General features: G+C 35.3%; 3 protein-coding genes across 55 annotated transcripts in view; 1 reads left to right on the forward strand and 2 right to left on the reverse strand.

The window, feature by feature from the left end:
- Nucleotides 1-40: 40 nt before the first annotated feature.
- LOC116847923 (sialin) lies at nt 41-3,943 on the forward strand. Its single transcript, XM_032823500.1, has 8 exons — nt 41-1,172; nt 1,555-1,802; nt 1,877-2,107; nt 2,175-2,259; nt 2,351-2,456; nt 2,544-2,805; nt 2,890-3,264; nt 3,354-3,943. The coding sequence occupies exons 1-8, from the start codon at nt 1,154-1,156 to the stop codon at nt 3,585-3,587; spliced, it is 1,560 nt and encodes a 519-aa protein (XP_032679391.1). The 5' UTR covers nt 41-1,153; the 3' UTR covers nt 3,588-3,943.
- Nucleotides 3,723-13,507, reverse strand: LOC116847921. 4 transcript variants are annotated; one of them, XM_032823495.1, is made up of 13 exons: nt 13,061-13,507; nt 12,556-12,720; nt 12,275-12,472; nt 11,796-11,915; nt 11,331-11,387; nt 9,814-9,925; nt 9,592-9,715; nt 9,367-9,502; nt 8,914-8,970; nt 7,937-8,065; nt 7,590-7,843; nt 7,326-7,513; nt 3,723-7,221 (listed from the first exon to the last, which is right to left on the reverse strand). In XM_032823495.1, exons 1-13 carry the CDS (start codon nt 13,074-13,076, stop codon nt 6,921-6,923), a joined length of 1,857 nt encoding a protein of 618 aa, XP_032679386.1. In that variant the 5' UTR covers nt 13,077-13,507; the 3' UTR covers nt 3,723-6,920. The 4 variants fall into 4 exon arrangements, with proteins under 4 accessions (XP_032679386.1, XP_032679388.1, XP_032679387.1 ...); XM_032823497.1 differs by lacking the exon at nt 8,914-8,970; XM_032823496.1 differs by lacking the exon at nt 11,331-11,387 and having other exon boundaries at nt 13,061-13,505.
- A 238-nt stretch (nt 13,508-13,745) lies between these two features.
- The window catches only part of LOC116847918 (cytoplasmic dynein 1 intermediate chain), an 11,348-nt gene continuing 8,214 nt past the window's right edge, over nt 13,746-16,879 (reverse strand). For 28 of the 50 annotated variants that reach the window (XM_032823491.1, XM_032823478.1, XM_032823487.1 and 25 more), the window contains 6 exons: nt 16,227-16,406; nt 15,988-16,144; nt 15,496-15,868; nt 15,161-15,392; nt 14,631-15,058; nt 13,746-14,510 (listed from right to left, as the gene is read on the reverse strand). In XM_032823491.1, coding sequence (XP_032679382.1) covers nt 14,349-14,510; nt 14,631-15,058; nt 15,161-15,392; nt 15,496-15,868; nt 15,988-16,144; nt 16,227-16,406 — 1,532 coding nt within the window. In that variant the 3' untranslated portion in view covers nt 13,746-14,348. The remainder of the gene's footprint in view (nt 14,511-14,630; nt 15,059-15,160; nt 15,393-15,495; nt 15,869-15,987; nt 16,145-16,226; nt 16,407-16,879) is intronic. The other 22 variants (XM_032823486.1, XM_032823492.1, XM_032823479.1 and 19 more) reach the window with 1 other exon arrangement.

The following is a 16,879-nucleotide window of genomic DNA, read 5'->3' on the forward strand; positions in this document are numbered from 1 at the left end:
TATAGTGCATGGATATCGACTTATAAATGATGGAGAGTAATTATGAAGAAAAAGGAAAGCTGAAAATCGTTTAGAATTAAAGACAGTCTTTTGCAAATCTTGAGATAAAAATATTCAGTCATTAATGACTGGCATGGTTTGTTTAATACCACTGCTGTGTTGTTGTCGATCTCGTGTTTGACAAAGATACCGACAATGGAAGCGAATTAAATTACAGCCTACAGTGGCTTCCACATACGCAATAGATTGACTTCTTTCAGCAATTACTACGAAACATATATTCGATCACGCGCTCGCTCTTCACCTCCACCGCATTGTTAGTGATTTACGTCCGGGTAAATATTAGTCGCGGTAGTAGTTGCCATAAATTTTCAATAATCACACAAGCCGTCTATTTACAGCTCAATGGGAAACGACACTATCTCGTACGCGATTTGTACGCGATACGGAGAAATATTTTATTTATTTGTCGTTATCGTCACATAAATGCATAACGATAATATCTTATCGAGAGATGTGCAGTATATGATCTTGCGGGTAACAATGTAGTAAAAGATAAAACTGTGTATACAAAAACAGGAAAACAACATGCGCATAATTAATATGCCCTTTGTACTGCGTTATTAGTATTATGTGTGTGAAGATAAGCACGTATAAGAAGCATGGTCCTTCTTATGATTTCTTTTTGATATTGTAAAAATTGCAGCAAAGTCTACATTTCCTGTGTATCGAGTGACGAGGTCAGGAACAATGAGGGGATTTGAAGGTTTTTACGGGACAGACACACCGCTTAATCGTCGTTATCATGACTCCTGCAGGGGTGGAGGATCGCGCATACATTTCTGCGATGCACATGACTCTACTTGAAGAACAGTCATGCAGTGTTTGTCGTGACAGTAACCGCTTAACACAGATTCGTAAATACAAGAGGCGGAAGACGACATTGACTTGTCGCTGAGAGATGAGCTCGTATTGTTAGAATGAAAGTTCACTTGATAATTGAGGAAACAAGGTGATAACTCGAGAGATAATACATCACGTAAAGTGTCTTGTAATAGGCTTAAAAGGAAAAAAGCCACTCACGTATAAGATTTGTTAAAAGTGATGTAATTAATAAACTACTGTTGACTACATATCTGGTAATTTTCAAAGAATGACCGAAATGGATAAGAGTAAGTACAATGTTCCATTCTGCGTATACTTTTGTCATTTGATAAGTTAAATTATTGTAAAGATACAAATATTCGAAATGTTTAATTATTGTGACGGAATAGTAAATATTCCTTAACTTCATCTGCGGACGTCGTCGTATATTGGATCAAATAGCATCGCTGTCAAATAGTGCTATTAGGCTATTAGATACAGAGAGCATATATTACGCGCATGTATAGTATGTATGAGCCATAAATGTCACATACAGGGTATTCTAAAATCAATGGTCCAAATATTGCGCGTTAATTCACTGATTTAATCTTAATACAATACAGTATTTGTACAATCCCTCTTTTGAGAATCTTTTCAACTACTCGCACGCTTTTGTATTTTGTATTACAGAGAAAGAGCTGTTTACTTGTCGAGATGTTCTTTGGTATATGGTCTTTTGTGGCTTCGCCGTTAATTATGTGTTGAGAATAAATTTGAATCTCACTATAGTGGCGATGGTGTTACCGTATCCTAAAGCCGCCGCAATCGCCCAATGTAACATAGAGAATAGCACAGTATCTTGGACGAACGAGACCGCTCAAGATAGCAATGTTTCTCTTTCTTTCCCGATTACGACGTTGTCCCCTGAAAACATTACGGTATTTACGTAAATATCTTTTTGAAAATACTACTCTTTTATATGTGACATCTCTTATTCTGTTATCTTCTGTAGTATGAAGATCGATTCACTTGGAACGAGTATCAACAGGGATTGGCATTGGGTGCTTATTACTGGTTGCACTGGTTGTCGCAATTGCCTGGTGGTCTGTTGGCCAGGCGGTACGGTACGAAACTTGTATTCGGTTTAGGAAACTTCCTAACTGCTCTCTTAGGATTTTTTATTCCCTACGTGACGCATTTGTACAGTTTGATCGCTCTCCGAGTGTTACAGGGATTAATAGCAGTAAGTCACGTTCTCATGGAATATATCCTTATATTTCAAAAATATCGATATTTAATTTTCGTTTTAGGGTGTCATGTGGCCTTCTATGCACGACATGACAGCCAAGTGGATTCCACCGGATGAAAGAAGCAGATTCGTCAGTGCTTATCTTGGTAAGATATTGGATCAATTTTGTTACACATAAAATTATGTTGTAGCAAGAAATGATCGATATTTTTAAACTTTAGGCTAATTAATTTTCAGGGAGTTCTGTAGGAGTAGCGATTACTTACCCCTTGTGTGCGGCTGTTAGCAGTACTCTCGGTTGGGGCGCATCTTTTCATGTGACATCCTTGATGGGAGTGATTTGGTGAGTACTTCCACGGACACATGACTATTCCAAGCTCACGATGAACTTCAAGTATCCTGTATTGAACCAAGTCGTTATAATTCGTAGGTATTGCTTCTGGCACTTCCTCGTGTACGATTCACCGCAGCAACATCCACGAATCTCCGATGACGAGAAGAAGTATATTATAGACAACATCGCTGGGTCCATTGACGATGAACCGACACAGATACCCTGGAAAGAGATATTCCGATCAGGACCAATATGGGTCACCATCGCCGCTCATTGGAGCGGTGCCTGGGGTTTCTTAACTCTCCTGGCGCAGGCACCGAGTTATTTCAACTTTGTTCACGGATGGAACATCAACGCTGTGAGTTTATCATTCTTCGTATTCGTGAGTGATACGTTTCGTTCTATGCCGATTAGAGATTTCATCCCGATGTTTTGTTTGCAGGCTGGGTTCTTGGCAGGAGCGCCGCATATACTCCGGATGATCTTCTCGTATTTTTACTCGATGATGAGTGACTGGCTGTTTCGCACGAACAGAATGAGCCTAACGAACGTGAGGAAACTGGCGACTTTCGTATGCACAGGCATTCAAGGCATTCTCATTATAGCTCTCGGATTTAGCGGTTGTCAACCATTGCTCGCGGTCATTTTCATGATGATGGGCATCACGGTGAACGGCGCAGTTTCCGCCTCTACTTTAGCAAACTTCGTTGACCTCAGTCCGAATTACGCCAGTGTCCTTTTCGGATTCTGTGGTATGGTCATTATATGGGGCGGTTTTATTTCACCGGTGATCGTCGGCATATTAACGAATAATAACGTAAGTGTCATTTGCATCTGGTTCACGAAAACGTTCGCTTTATCTCGCGATTCACGATTACAAATATACGAATGGATATTTTTGTGCAGCAAACTGTAGAGCAGTGGCGTTTGGTCTTCCTGATTGCTGCTGCGAACTCATTGGCGGGCTGCATCATTTACATGATGTTCGGAACTTCAAAGGAGCAACCGTGGAATCAGTATGGTAAATTGAATCCGAAGGAACGGGAGATGCAAAAATTGGCCCCGGAGACCCTAAAATGTGAGAACGACACTGAAAACACGAGTGACACTGAAAAATCGAAATTTATTGAAGAGAGGTGAAGTAACTTACAGTGCGCCTTGTGAAGTAATAGTTTCATGCAAGTATCGCAGCAACACATGGCAGATAATAGTTTAACGTTAGAGAGGATGACTTCTTCTGTGTATGAATATATGTATATTACAACAAACAGGATATCAACGATTGATCGTATATATTTAATAATAATATATGCACAATAATACACTCATTCACATAATTTATTTTTGAAACACTTCGTCACACGAAGAAACGAAGAAGTTAAAGAGTGTGATACTGCGATGTAAATAAATGCTGTAATATTTGTAGCACACGTCGAGACATATTATAATTTAAATGTATTTTTCGATCGCTTAATACACATTTTACCAAACCGAAACTATATATACCTAACTCATGTTTTCTGCAATATAAAGATGATATATTATCTCATCTCTTCGCGTGTGCGCAGTGTGCAAATTGCAGTGCTCAAATTCCAGCGACACAAATTGACATTGTGATCGACAAGTCGATTATTCTCTACTATGGCCAACATCAGAATTATCACAGCTTCTTTTCTGCTGTGAAGCAGATTAAATACCACGTTCGAGTCTATCACTTGGGTAAATACATTGCGTAGTTACCATGAAACATTAGTCATCCATAATCTCGCTACAATTTACGTATTATCAGTCCATTGCCATCATCCCATAAGTAAAAGCACATTGTTTTTATTTGTTCATGTGCGAGAGAGACAGCTTTGATACGGGCACTTCCCAGTCTTCACTATAAGATATCTAAGCTCGAATACCAAAATCTCACTTCAAGAAGACTTTGCTAATAAATCCTTGCGTGTTAACAGGAAGACTAATTTACGTACGGATAGATACGAAGCACACATTTTCTTCCAAAAGCCATAATGGTTCTGATGTTTTCATAATTTGATGAACAATATAAACAATCTAATATAGTTAAATATATAAATAAAAATAAAACGCATGTTTTTGATAAAATCTAATTGAAGATTGATGAAACCTATATTCTCTAATACAATGATATTAATAGGAACTTTGAAGCTTTGACTACATCTTCAGAAATTTTTGGATATTAAAAGCTGTACTGAAGAGTCAATGCTTCAAAATTATATCATATAAGTCATTTGCACACAAAAAATCATAAAATAATAACTTACATTATATTTATCAAATAAATGTTCACGAGTTGTGAGAGATGATAACATCCCACGAAATACGAATTAAGTGGACATGTGTGTATACACAATAGTACATATTACATTAATTATTAAGCCATATTTATAATCTATTATAATCTAGTAAGTAGGGAATAAATATATAAATACAAGTAAAAAACACAGTATTGCGACTAGTATCGAAAGCGCGTAATAACGCAAATACAAATGCACGACTGGAAGCTCGTGGCTTCTATAAAGCCTCGGTTAATATAACAAATTCCATTGATTATAACATAACTAATATTAGGCCTAAAATAGGAATCTGTCGCCAGGTAAGTTATTTTAAAGTATTCTATGACATAACTCTCGCTCGCATACGAGATTTATATAATGTATTATGTATTATATATTAAACATTTTTGTGTATATATATATATATATATATAGATTCTGTATTTTCATATTTATCTATGTGTGTGTGTATACATATATTAAAGTTATTTTTTATATTCGATAGAATTTCAAATGTGTGCTTCTACACAACAAGTGACTTTTGTCGTTTGTGTCAATTTTACGTCTGCCTATCGTTCAATGATCGTTAATGTTCTTGCTACATAAGCGAAACATTTTTCTAAAATGAATGCTATGCATATTAATGAGATGTTTTCTTTTTTGAATTTACGTAACTTTTATCTAAAGAAAGTAATATACTGTGCACAAAGAAAAGAGAAAAATAAATAAATATAAATACTACATTTTTACTATGTATATCTCTATGGCTAGAATCAATCGTACTTTTGTAGTTTCTGTGTTATTTTTAACTATTGCTGAAATTTTATGATTCTTTTCATCATTAACAACACTCCTATATATATATTTCATCTATCTTTTTAGGTTCACATTTAAAATTTGATATTCAGACATTAAGTTTCAGCACACTACCCTGTAATTTCTTAAGTAGAAATTTCTCGTTACAATGAAATCATAAATCTCGGACAAATTTCTGATCTTGAAGTTTAGAAAATTCATTTCGAAAATTTTTGACGTGGATATTATCCAGATTTTAAAAAGGGCAGTGAAATTTAACAAGTATGAACACGTTGGCACATTTTAATAGAAATCTATCTTGTATATATCTCCGTATATGTTGTAGGATTCTTCAGAGAAATGCGAATTTGTTTTTGATGATTTTCCATTTAGATTTATATTGCGCGAATATAGAATGCATATATCTGTGATCAAAACTGTGATGAAAACATCAATATATACTCTCAAACATGTAATAATTACTTCAGCAATGTCGTAACTATAATTTGATTCCGATTTGTTAAATACTGTCAAGTATACTTTCAGCTGCCATTTGTGACTATCGCATCTACAACTAGATCAGTTCGCCTATTTAATAGACTGCCTAACTGCTTTGCCCTATGTCTTCTTTGGACTTAGCATAATTGTCAGACTAAGTTAAGTAAATAGTTACTGCTAAATTTTTTGTCTATTTTGCGGATAATCTCGAAGCATCATATATTCCAGCGCTCATTAGTCCTTGTCCTAATTTGCCTCTAACAATTTGGTCTTTGAAACACCTTTAATGTACATCCAACAGGAATGTACAGAATTTTTATTTCTGTGAAGTATACGATACTTTACTTGCGCATCATAACTTGTTAATCATTACATGACAACTGCACGATACAACAATGGCACCATTCTCTTATTATATCTACAGATAAAATGTGTCGAGACAAAGAATTATATTTTTTATTCTAATATAGATATTAATTTAACATTGAGCGCTCCTAATTTCAATATCAATAACATGGTTTATATTATTATTATATTAATTCATATTATTATATTAATAAGATAGTCGTGGAGTCATTTTTTCAGAAATATTGTCAAACAAAAAATTTTATCTGTTTATAAAAATGGCATTGTCTAAGAAAATCTGTAAAAATGGCATTGTCTAAGAAAATCTGTAAAAAAATTTGAGCGGTGCGAGAATTGTTCGGTAGAATTAAAGTACATTTGCGTTCTTCCATCTTTGTGTACTTAGTACAGTATGTATATGTGTATGTTTGACAGCTATTTTGATTTTAAATCCTACCCTTTTCGTATAAAGAAATGCATGTTTCATTATATATTACGTGAAATAAAATTAGAAAGATAATATAGAAGAGTGACATTAGTCATTGGTCGGTGGATCCATGGCGCAAATTATAGTTTTCATTACGCTAGCTGCTGCCAACGACGCATGACTTTGCCATTCTTTGCTTCGGATACCATCCTTGTAATCGGAGATACCACGGATCACAGCGAAACTCTCGCGACAATTACCTAGGATACTCTCTACTACAGCTTCCATCGCATCATCGAACGCGAGCGCTCCGAAGCGACTAGCGAATTTTTGCCTGAGTTGGTCATCTCGTGCAATTTGTCGACCGGATGCCACTGGCGCCAAGTGGATTCGAGAGCACCTGACAATTCTATAAACATTACATTAATAAACATATTAAGTTGAGCCGCTGAGGATTCAAAATGGAAATGTTCGGTATAGTTGAAGTAAAATGAAAAAATAATGATCTATTACCTTTTATTTTCAGAATCTTGAGGTGCGGTTGGATGAGCTACTTCAATAACGTCTCTTTCACCAATGGCCATGTACAACTTGTCAGATTCTGGTGGCGGCGCATTGAAGTCGTGTTCCGATTGATTCTTCAGAATCTCTAGACCTTCATTCATGTATGTCTGCCACGGTGGGGTCGTTTCGTCCTCAATCTACGGAATATGTGAGTATTTTTGATACAAGAAAATGTGCAACACGATGTTCACAAATATAATTCGATTGCGTTACCTGTTTCTTAAGAGACGCTGCAATTTCCTGTAAACCGAGATTTGGTGGGCAGTACTCCTTGGTTTCGAAATGATAGTTTCCGTTTTCATTCATTTTAGCGCTTTCGCAGTAAATGTACGCATATTTATTGTTAAGCGGTGTTGGATGAGATATCACCACATCGCCCAGTCGTACATGTTTATTATAATCCGTATAGTGAGGGACACCTCCACCGACTCCGACAAGGAAGACATAATCCACCTTTTGGAAAGTACCTACACATATATAAGATAAAACAAATAGTAATATTTAGTGAAAATTAAAGAAAAATAAGAGCACAAGTTTTGATGGAAAAGCATGATATATACCTAACAATCTGGTAGTGGTATTGCCAGCAGCAGTAGACATTGCTACCCTTGTAGGTCCCACTGTTGGTAATTTAGTACACACAATCCTGTGAGCACCAATATTGCCCAAAGTGTACACGTTTGATTCTCCTAAAACAGAAAGTATCTGTTCGATATCTTGATATATCTTAGAATTCACATTTCCTTTTATTTTTTCTTGATGCGTGTATATAATACATGTGCATTGTGCGGCTATCAGTATATTAAGTCGAAAAACCTGTGTATATGTGTATGTATATATATATATATATATGTATATATATATATATATATATATATATATATATGTGATAATAAAACAGATTAAAATCATTCCATTATGAATGAATATTCGTAATCTAATATCTAGAGGTATTACACGCAATATTGAAGAAGAACAGTATTAAAAATCTATTAAAAAATTATTTTTTAAAATCTAGTGTAGTTTAAATACAAGAAAAAGATCTTTCCCTGTCCTTTATTAAAAATATATAAAAAATATAAAAGTTTAAAATAATAATAAGTTAAATAATAATAAGGTAAATAAATATAAGTTTAAAATTATAATTCAATAAAACGTAATAAATGTGAATAAAGTAATAAATAAATAGTGACGAGATAATATATATAACCCAGACAAAACAAATATAATACAAATCACAATTAAGCCTGATAAAGACAATGCACATAAGACAAACATAAGCTATACAAAATCATTCTGTTAATATTAAATGTTTGTGATATGGAAAAGTATATTATGAGAAATAAGATTAACTAAAACGTAATATGAGAGAAATGTTTTATGACATGAAAGAAACGTTGATAACGATGTTCCGAAGTGCACGTTTACAGCACCGCATGGCCCTGCGTTGCTTCGGTCGCAAGCAATTGGCAAGCTATGAAATGAAACATTAAAGTGACATTAAAACAATAAAGAGCTATGTTACAAACTACTTTACCAAAACGGCATGTTGTTCGTGGAACTCCATCTGATGTGTCTGGTGAGGTTGCGGTACCTAAAGTTTCATGCATAGTGAAATATACATTCGCAATATTGTTTGAGTATTCACCGTCAGTTGACGGATAATGCATATATTGGCGGTTTTATTTGCAAGGGGAGGGAGAGCAAAAGAGAGAAAAAATAGGAAGAGATTTAACAGAAATAATTCGATTGAAATATTGTAAAAATGGTCATATGCGATAATTCTCTTTAGAAGCGTATATTTAGAAAGAAAAGCAGAGGGGAGTCAGTTAAGCTATTTTTCTAATATTCTGCAAGAATTCAATTACAACTATTTGTTTAATGAGAGTAGAGATTAGTTACATTTTACAATATTATTGAAGTGTATCACAAATATTATAATTTTGGGATTATTATTCTTCGAAAATCGAAAATAAACAATGGATCTTACCAACGGTGGTGTAGCGAACAAAGGTTTCTTTGTTTTCGATCATCGAATCCACAGCGAGTTTCTCGCAATACTGAGCTGTAATAATAGCTATGGTAGGTTGCTTCGCACTCGCCATCGTTGGCATCTGCTTCACTACCTAAAAATAGATTTTACGACGTTACACGTACACGTGTAAATTAACGTATAAACGATTCATTGGCCAATTAATTATAATTAAATGATTACCTGGACTTGAGTATCTTGATGGACGACACGAGTAAAGGCCCCATGATCCATTGCTTTAACAAGACCTTTTTCTTGTAGTTCTTTTAATTTGGCTTCCACAGCTGATGATTCCCAACCATGTTCCCTAATAGCATGAACATTACGTTAAGCTTGCACTGCTGTACAATAGTTTATTCCTTTTTGATATACTTCATCTGAATATTGTATAATGCTATTACTTACTTCGCTATATCGACCACAGTTACCGGATTCGGGTACGCGGATTCAATAAGCTCCAGAACTTTTTCTACCGTGAGTTCAATCACTTGACCCGTGACGATTTCATCCGTAGATACTTTTTAGCAAACAAAAAAAGATAATTTTATTTACTGTGCAATGAAATGAACGATACTGTGTTAGATTTGTCAGACTTTTAAGCCGCATGTCTGCCTATGATAAATCTTAAATTACAGTTAATAGCATCGAAACAAGAAGAACAGCACTCCATAACATATGCAAGTTAAATTCTCTGCTGTGTAGATGAGTCTAAGTTTCGTGTATTGGATAGTTTCTAATTTGTTTAAAGTAAAAATGCGGAAGTTTGGAAGGTATGTGTAATATAGCTGCGATAGTGCACATGTTTTAACTAGTCCTTATTTCTATGTAACTAGATTCGAGCTAGAATCGTTAGTGAAGGACACAACTAAATGTATATGTAAGAGTGAAACTCGAACACATATATGTGTATATGGCAGCTAATGTGACCATGAGTAGAAGGTTCGTGCTCTACATAGGATGCATTTCCTTACAGAATGAGTACTAGAATGTGACTGTACTATGTAGTAAATTAACGAATGATCAATTAAAATTACTTAGAATCTAGGTCAAACAGAAACGGGACTTGAGTTTTAGAAATGATATGTATTAGATATGTTAAATGTATACTTCTAACACACTACATATGTTTGTACTCAAGATTGGTGATTGAACGAAACTGCACAGTTGAAATTGAATTTTGAATTGAAAGAACGCACATATGAAATGAAATAAGAAAACAACTTATGTATATACATCGTCTAATTTTATATTGTTTGTGTATGTCGTGTTATGAAATGTTTTATGTAATGGGCGATAGTTTCCTGTTTCTGTAGTCATGCTTTGTGGGGATAAATATGCATATTGTACACCATATAGGAAATATGATATCCAGGTCAAGTCAAGTGGTTAAGTGGGATGTTTTTTACACTCTAGTTAGTGTATTCCCTACTGATCGATCAGTTAAATGGGTCGGAAAATCCCCTCTCATATGATTAAAGTGCATAATAAATTTTTTGAACTCATGTTTTATCTCGATTTCTCAATCGAAAGTAATTCAATATAAAAATCATATTTTTATATTTCTTTCCTTTTCACAAAGTAACGAAGAAAGTATAATGATATGAATTGATGTGATGCAAATTATAAGTAGGCGAACTATGTTAAGCCAATGTTGTTATGGTTACCGAGTTATTGTGCCAAGCGACAGAATATATATATCTACTAGCCAAGTAGAGAATTTCCTTGCTTGACAATCTAGAATTTCACCAGAAAAAGTCCGAGCGCAATCATTCTAACCAATAGGTATATTAATGTGTTACAAGAAACTACATTATGTGTGTCAGTTTTGTTTTCGCTATTAGCCTGTGTGTATGAGAAAAAAAGAGAGTAAAACATCGATGAAAAATGTGACAGAAATGCTGAATTCTTTTTCATTCTCGAACCTGATTTCCACATAACTTTCTTAGACCGAGGAAGTGTGAATAGTAAGTGACCGGTAGCTGTGAATAATAGAAATTAAGTATGAAATATAGACGTTCACGCTCAGTATATAATGTACATACACAATACACAAATTGTGAGTACAGAATGCACATGGGAAAATTCTGACTCAAATTATATAATGAGTCAGTGAGAGTTATATTCAAGTGTGTATTTCCTTTGAGCTCAGCTGTAATGTGCACTTGAGATACGTTGCTCCAATAAGGAACCATTAAGCACAATCAACCTAATCAAATAACTGTTAACTCCTACTCCCATGTATAGATTTCTTTTTTACTGAGCCGAAGTAAGATTATATATTTGAAAATGAGAATGTACGTAGGAAATGTATGACTAAATCTAATATACAATATATGTGGATGTCCACGGAGCATACATTAAGAAAGAGGAAATAATGATTAACTTACATGGTCTGGTTGGAAGTGTAATTGGTTCTTCTAGTTGCTTTAGTTCTACCTCCAGCTTCTTGATACTAGGGTACTTGTGTTGCATTAGTTTCATGATCTTCTTGATAAATCCTACATAATCTATAAGAAATCATTAATATTATTGTATAATGCAACAAAAAAAAATTATTTATATCTTGAAAAATTTATTAAGGATATATAAAAAAATCAATTGAAATATTAAAATTTTCTTAAGTACTGAATTTGACATTCTTCTTTAAATATCATAAAGAAATTAGGAATCACATTCAAGTTTGCTGTACTTTTTTGCTAAATATACAAGTGTTTAAAATTAGACTTTGGTGTTCATGGAGGAACAAAGAAGTGCTGATTGACTTAGTTAACCAACCAAACCAGATACATTTCTTTTTCTGAGTAAGGATAGAGTTTCAAGAGATATATGTGTGCTATCAATCAATGCATATTGTATTACAACTTACCTCTAGGAAACTCCTGTGGAGTGACAAGTTCTCTGAAGAATTCCTGTGCAATACTTGGTTGTTCTGCTTCAGGCAGCACATCACTAAACCAGAATTGCAAGGTCCTTTGTTCTTGGGTATGTTTGCCAGTTTGTGCACTCACAAGGAATACTCTAAATTGTAGGCAGAGCTGAGCAGGATATATTTCTCCATTTGTCACTGCAAAAATTAGATATTTTATTGCTATCTATCAAGTGCCATCAATTAACTTGGGTTATATATTAAGATGTTAATATATGTACCAGCAACAGCCTGTTTGTTGATAACAATTCCCTTATGATCACCGCCTGCAATATGGACATTGCCGTTCTCAGTACCGTTTTGTGTCGGAGGCTTCAGAGCTTGCCTCTCTATTATCAATGTTGTGGAATTTGTAGTCTTGCATTTTGGCGTCATCACAATGTGCTCTGTTTAAACGAAATAAACAAATGTATCACTATTATGTAGTTTCTTATCTTCGTCTTATCGCAGCAGATAAAATTGGTAATCACCGCCCACAAATTTTGTCACTTTTAACACACCTTTTGCCGATTCTCTTTTATATTTCCAAAAAAATTTAAGTCCAAATATTCTGAATAACGAATGCGCAAAGAAGTAACAGCTGTTCGTGTGAAAATTGCATCGTGCCAGTTTTCCGAGAAGATCGATGTTTACGGTTGATTTTAAAGAAAGAACAGCCGTTCATCAATTTCCTTCAATGCATTTTGGGCATATATGTAAAATGAAAGGTTCTATTTTACCACTTACCAGTTTTCTCATCCATCTTTGCGACGTTTTTCTCTCTGTCTGTCGTAACGTACAGCGTTGCTCTTTCAAAAGTGACAGGAAGAGAACGGGAGCAATACTGAATTAGAAAGCCCGGACACAACGGAAATACAATACCGAACCACTCGACTCGACGAACGAACACTGACTGCCAGTAACTCTCACTGACAGCTTACCGCAGATCAGGGTCGGTGGGTGACGCAGGCGCCTAGCAAAGGTCAGTTTTGTCAGCGGTATTCTGTTATTGTAAATTGTTGTAGAAATATATAATACAAAAAATAATATATTAATCTATCGGGAAAAGAGGATGATTTCATTATTAGTCGATAAGATGACGAAACCGCCATTTCGTCATTCGTATTTAAATTACGTTGATAACTTCACGCTGTCGTCTGTCGATGTGTCATGGCCGACATGATGTCATCGACACTTATATAATATGACACATAGGTTATAGTACATATGCAAAGTATATATAATCGTGGATTAAAAGAGAAAAATATATGCTTAGAAAGATTTATTTGCCACAATTTACACAATAAACGACACATTTGTATTAATTAGAACGAAATAATACAAAAGTGTTCAATAAATACTTAATTAAAAAAAAAAAAAATCGATGATTATTATGAAAGATATGACTGAACAAAAGAAATAACATAGCAAATTATTTGAATCATGAATTATGTAATTGTATTAACATGCTTAATGAGTATATTACAACAAATATATTTAGAGAACATTTTCCTAATTTTCCAGGTTTATCTTTGAGTACTTTTGGCATATAAAATAAAATTTGGCATTTTATATGCTATTTGCATTATACTATTTGTAATACACTATTACATTCTCAGATTATACCGATAAATTATTGCGAAACATACAATTTTTATCCACAAATTATTTCTAAAAACTTCAAAACAGAATTAAAATATTATTTACATGTAGATTACATACAATTCCAATATATCTGTTTAATATCTTGTTGTATCAGTTAAAGATATATATAGTTTTCTATTATAGAATTATGACCAATGTAACATTTAATAATATGCATAACTTTAAAGCATTAAAAGTCATTTCATTATAGCCAAGCTTTGTTAATAGCAAAGGCCATTAAGAAAATTGTCTACTAATTGCTCGATATTACACATAATAATCATCGAAGCAATAACCAAATTTTTCTTAATATCTTATACGACTGCGAATACGATAAATTTGATAGGTTTCAGGGAAAAACCATTAGATAATTAAAAAAAAATTATGGTCTTTATCTCAGAGGAACCGACGATATAGATGTCATAGATGTCAACGACGATGGACCAGAGCTAAGGTTCAACTTATCCAGTTCTTCGTCCGCCTTGTTGTTCTTCAGATCTTGTTGCGTGTACAAAAACTTATTCCACTCGTCGATTCGCGGGTGAGCTAGATGCTATATTAGAAGAAGAATCAAATACAAATCTATTCGTGTGAGCCTCGTATGTGATAGCGTTGTATGCAAATTTAAGATATAATGACTCAAGCAAATCATCAAGACGATCGTCATACGTACCTCAGCGACGTCATAGACCCATATTTTACCAGTATCGTCACCCACAGTGACGTGCAATCCGCTTGGTGTCCATGAAACTCGATTCAAAGCTGGACATCCATCAACGACGACGCTAGCAGTAGGTACCTCTGTATCCTGATTCAGATTCCACAAATCCAGCCTGCCAGAGTCATCGACCGCGGCGAATAGCGCCGGATGCGTCGGTGACCAGGCAACGTCGTAGACGTAGTCGCCGTTGTGCTCGAAGGAGTATAGTGGCTTATTCTCCTTCAGACTCCACAGTTTGATCGTCCAGTCAAGGGAAGACGTTAGGAATAAATGTGAGAAATCTATTCCGCCTTGTACCGCGTGCGCGCTGATACCGGTAACTGGCCCTTGATGTCCTTCGTAAGTTTCTGTCAATCCTGCGCGGCTACCATGCCGGCAAGCTGTTCAGCAATATCAAAATTGTCTTATTAATAACAGCGTGGATTCTAATAAGAAAATAAATATAAATTAATTAAGCTTTTATTAGTTATAACTACACCTACCAGAGTAAACAGTCCCATCCTCGCTACCCATGACGAAATTGTTCACATCGCCGTGTGGGAAAGCTAAACACGTGGCAGCGATCGCTTTCGATTGTTTCGTGTGCAGTTCCAACGCCTCCTGCGGCTGCGATAGCATGTCCAAGCTCCACGAGCATAATTTTCCATCCGTCGAGATACTGATTAAATTGTGTGCGTTTTGTGTGCCAACGACGCTCAAGCAATACACAGGGTGCTGCAGGACAAGCAAGGATTTCATCATGCTCTTTCCTCTTTTCCCAATTCTATCGGGCTTAACTATTTGATTGATACACATTAGCAAATGGCACGTTACTTACAGTGTGCGCGCTGGCGGATAAGGGAGTACGTTGTATGGGAGTTCTCTTTTGCACTCGGTTGTCCCAAAGTACGATCTGGCCTGAGTAGGTACCGCCCAGGATCAAATTTGGATGGAATCTGGCGAACGTGGTGGACATAACCGGCGACTGACAGTGAAAGATAAACTCCGGGGTTGTTTTCTTAAATTTCGTGTTCCAGATTAAGCACACTCCATCGGGATCGTTCGGCGTGTCGTCGTTGTTGTTATACGAGGCTGCTAAAAGCTCGGGGAACTGTGGCGACCAGTCCATGGAAGTCACACAACGATTACGCGACCATCGTTCACAGATGAACGAGCGATTTAACCAGAGCCGTTGATGACTTTTTTCGTCCCTGTAGATGATTAAATCTATTAAAACTACGAATAAAATTACATTAACCGGATAAATCTATCTAGTACAACCGTGTGTATTGCAACGAAGGATGATTGAAAAATTTTCTATTTTACTCACATTCCATCCTCGCCGTCCATAGTACCGGTATAATCAGTGTAAATATCGACCGATTCGCCCAGTGCTCTCTCCACGATTCTGCTAGTGCGATCCAGGAATCGTTGGAAGTCTTCCGACAGAATGATCATCTGTTTCTCCTCTTCGCTGAGCTCACGTACTTTGAAAAAATTGACAGAAATCATTCTCAGCATTTCTTAGTAGCAGAAGAGTTTCATGCAAGGAAAAAATAATCTACACACCTTCCTTTTTAGGTTTTTCCTTTTCTTTCTCTTGTTCTACTTGTGTGACAGCAGGCTGGACTTCCTTAACTTGTGGCAACCCGTGAGGAAGGATTCCCGGAGGAAGCTTGCTTTGGAAACCGTCCATGTGCGGCAAGCTATTTTCTTCATCTTCGGCTTGGCCATCATCAAATGTCAAAACTGTGGTGAATAAGCTGGTTCCGCCACAAGTACCCTAACTTGGTTGTAACTACCTAACTATTCATCTACCTATCTATCCATGTTCAACTAACAACTATAATGAACTTATTGAATTCTTTTCTCTTTTCAGGTACTGTGTCTTTACAAAAAAAAGCGATACGAAAACTATCAACTATCTTGAAATAAGTATTATTTTTGAGATGCTTAAACGATATACACAGTGCAATAATTAATTACCTTATGTATACACACTAATAAGAGCAGAATAACACTGTGCATTCTGTGAAAATCCTCACATTCATCTCTGCAACATCTTCATTCTTCTATCTATACACATCGAGTGCTAAAATTTACATGCCAGCGTATTGCGAAATAAAGAGGTTCACGTTTATTTCTTTCAATAAAGGAATAGTCTAACTTAATATTTAACGAAATTTCATCAAAAAAAAAAAAAAAAAAAAAAATTGGAAAAA

This window comes from Odontomachus brunneus, unplaced genomic scaffold, assembly GCF_010583005.1.
Source record: "Odontomachus brunneus isolate Ranch 3 - 2012 unplaced genomic scaffold, Obru_v1 Obru_scaffold_085, whole genome shotgun sequence".
Lineage (NCBI taxonomy): Eukaryota > Metazoa > Arthropoda > Insecta > Hymenoptera > Formicidae > Odontomachus > Odontomachus brunneus.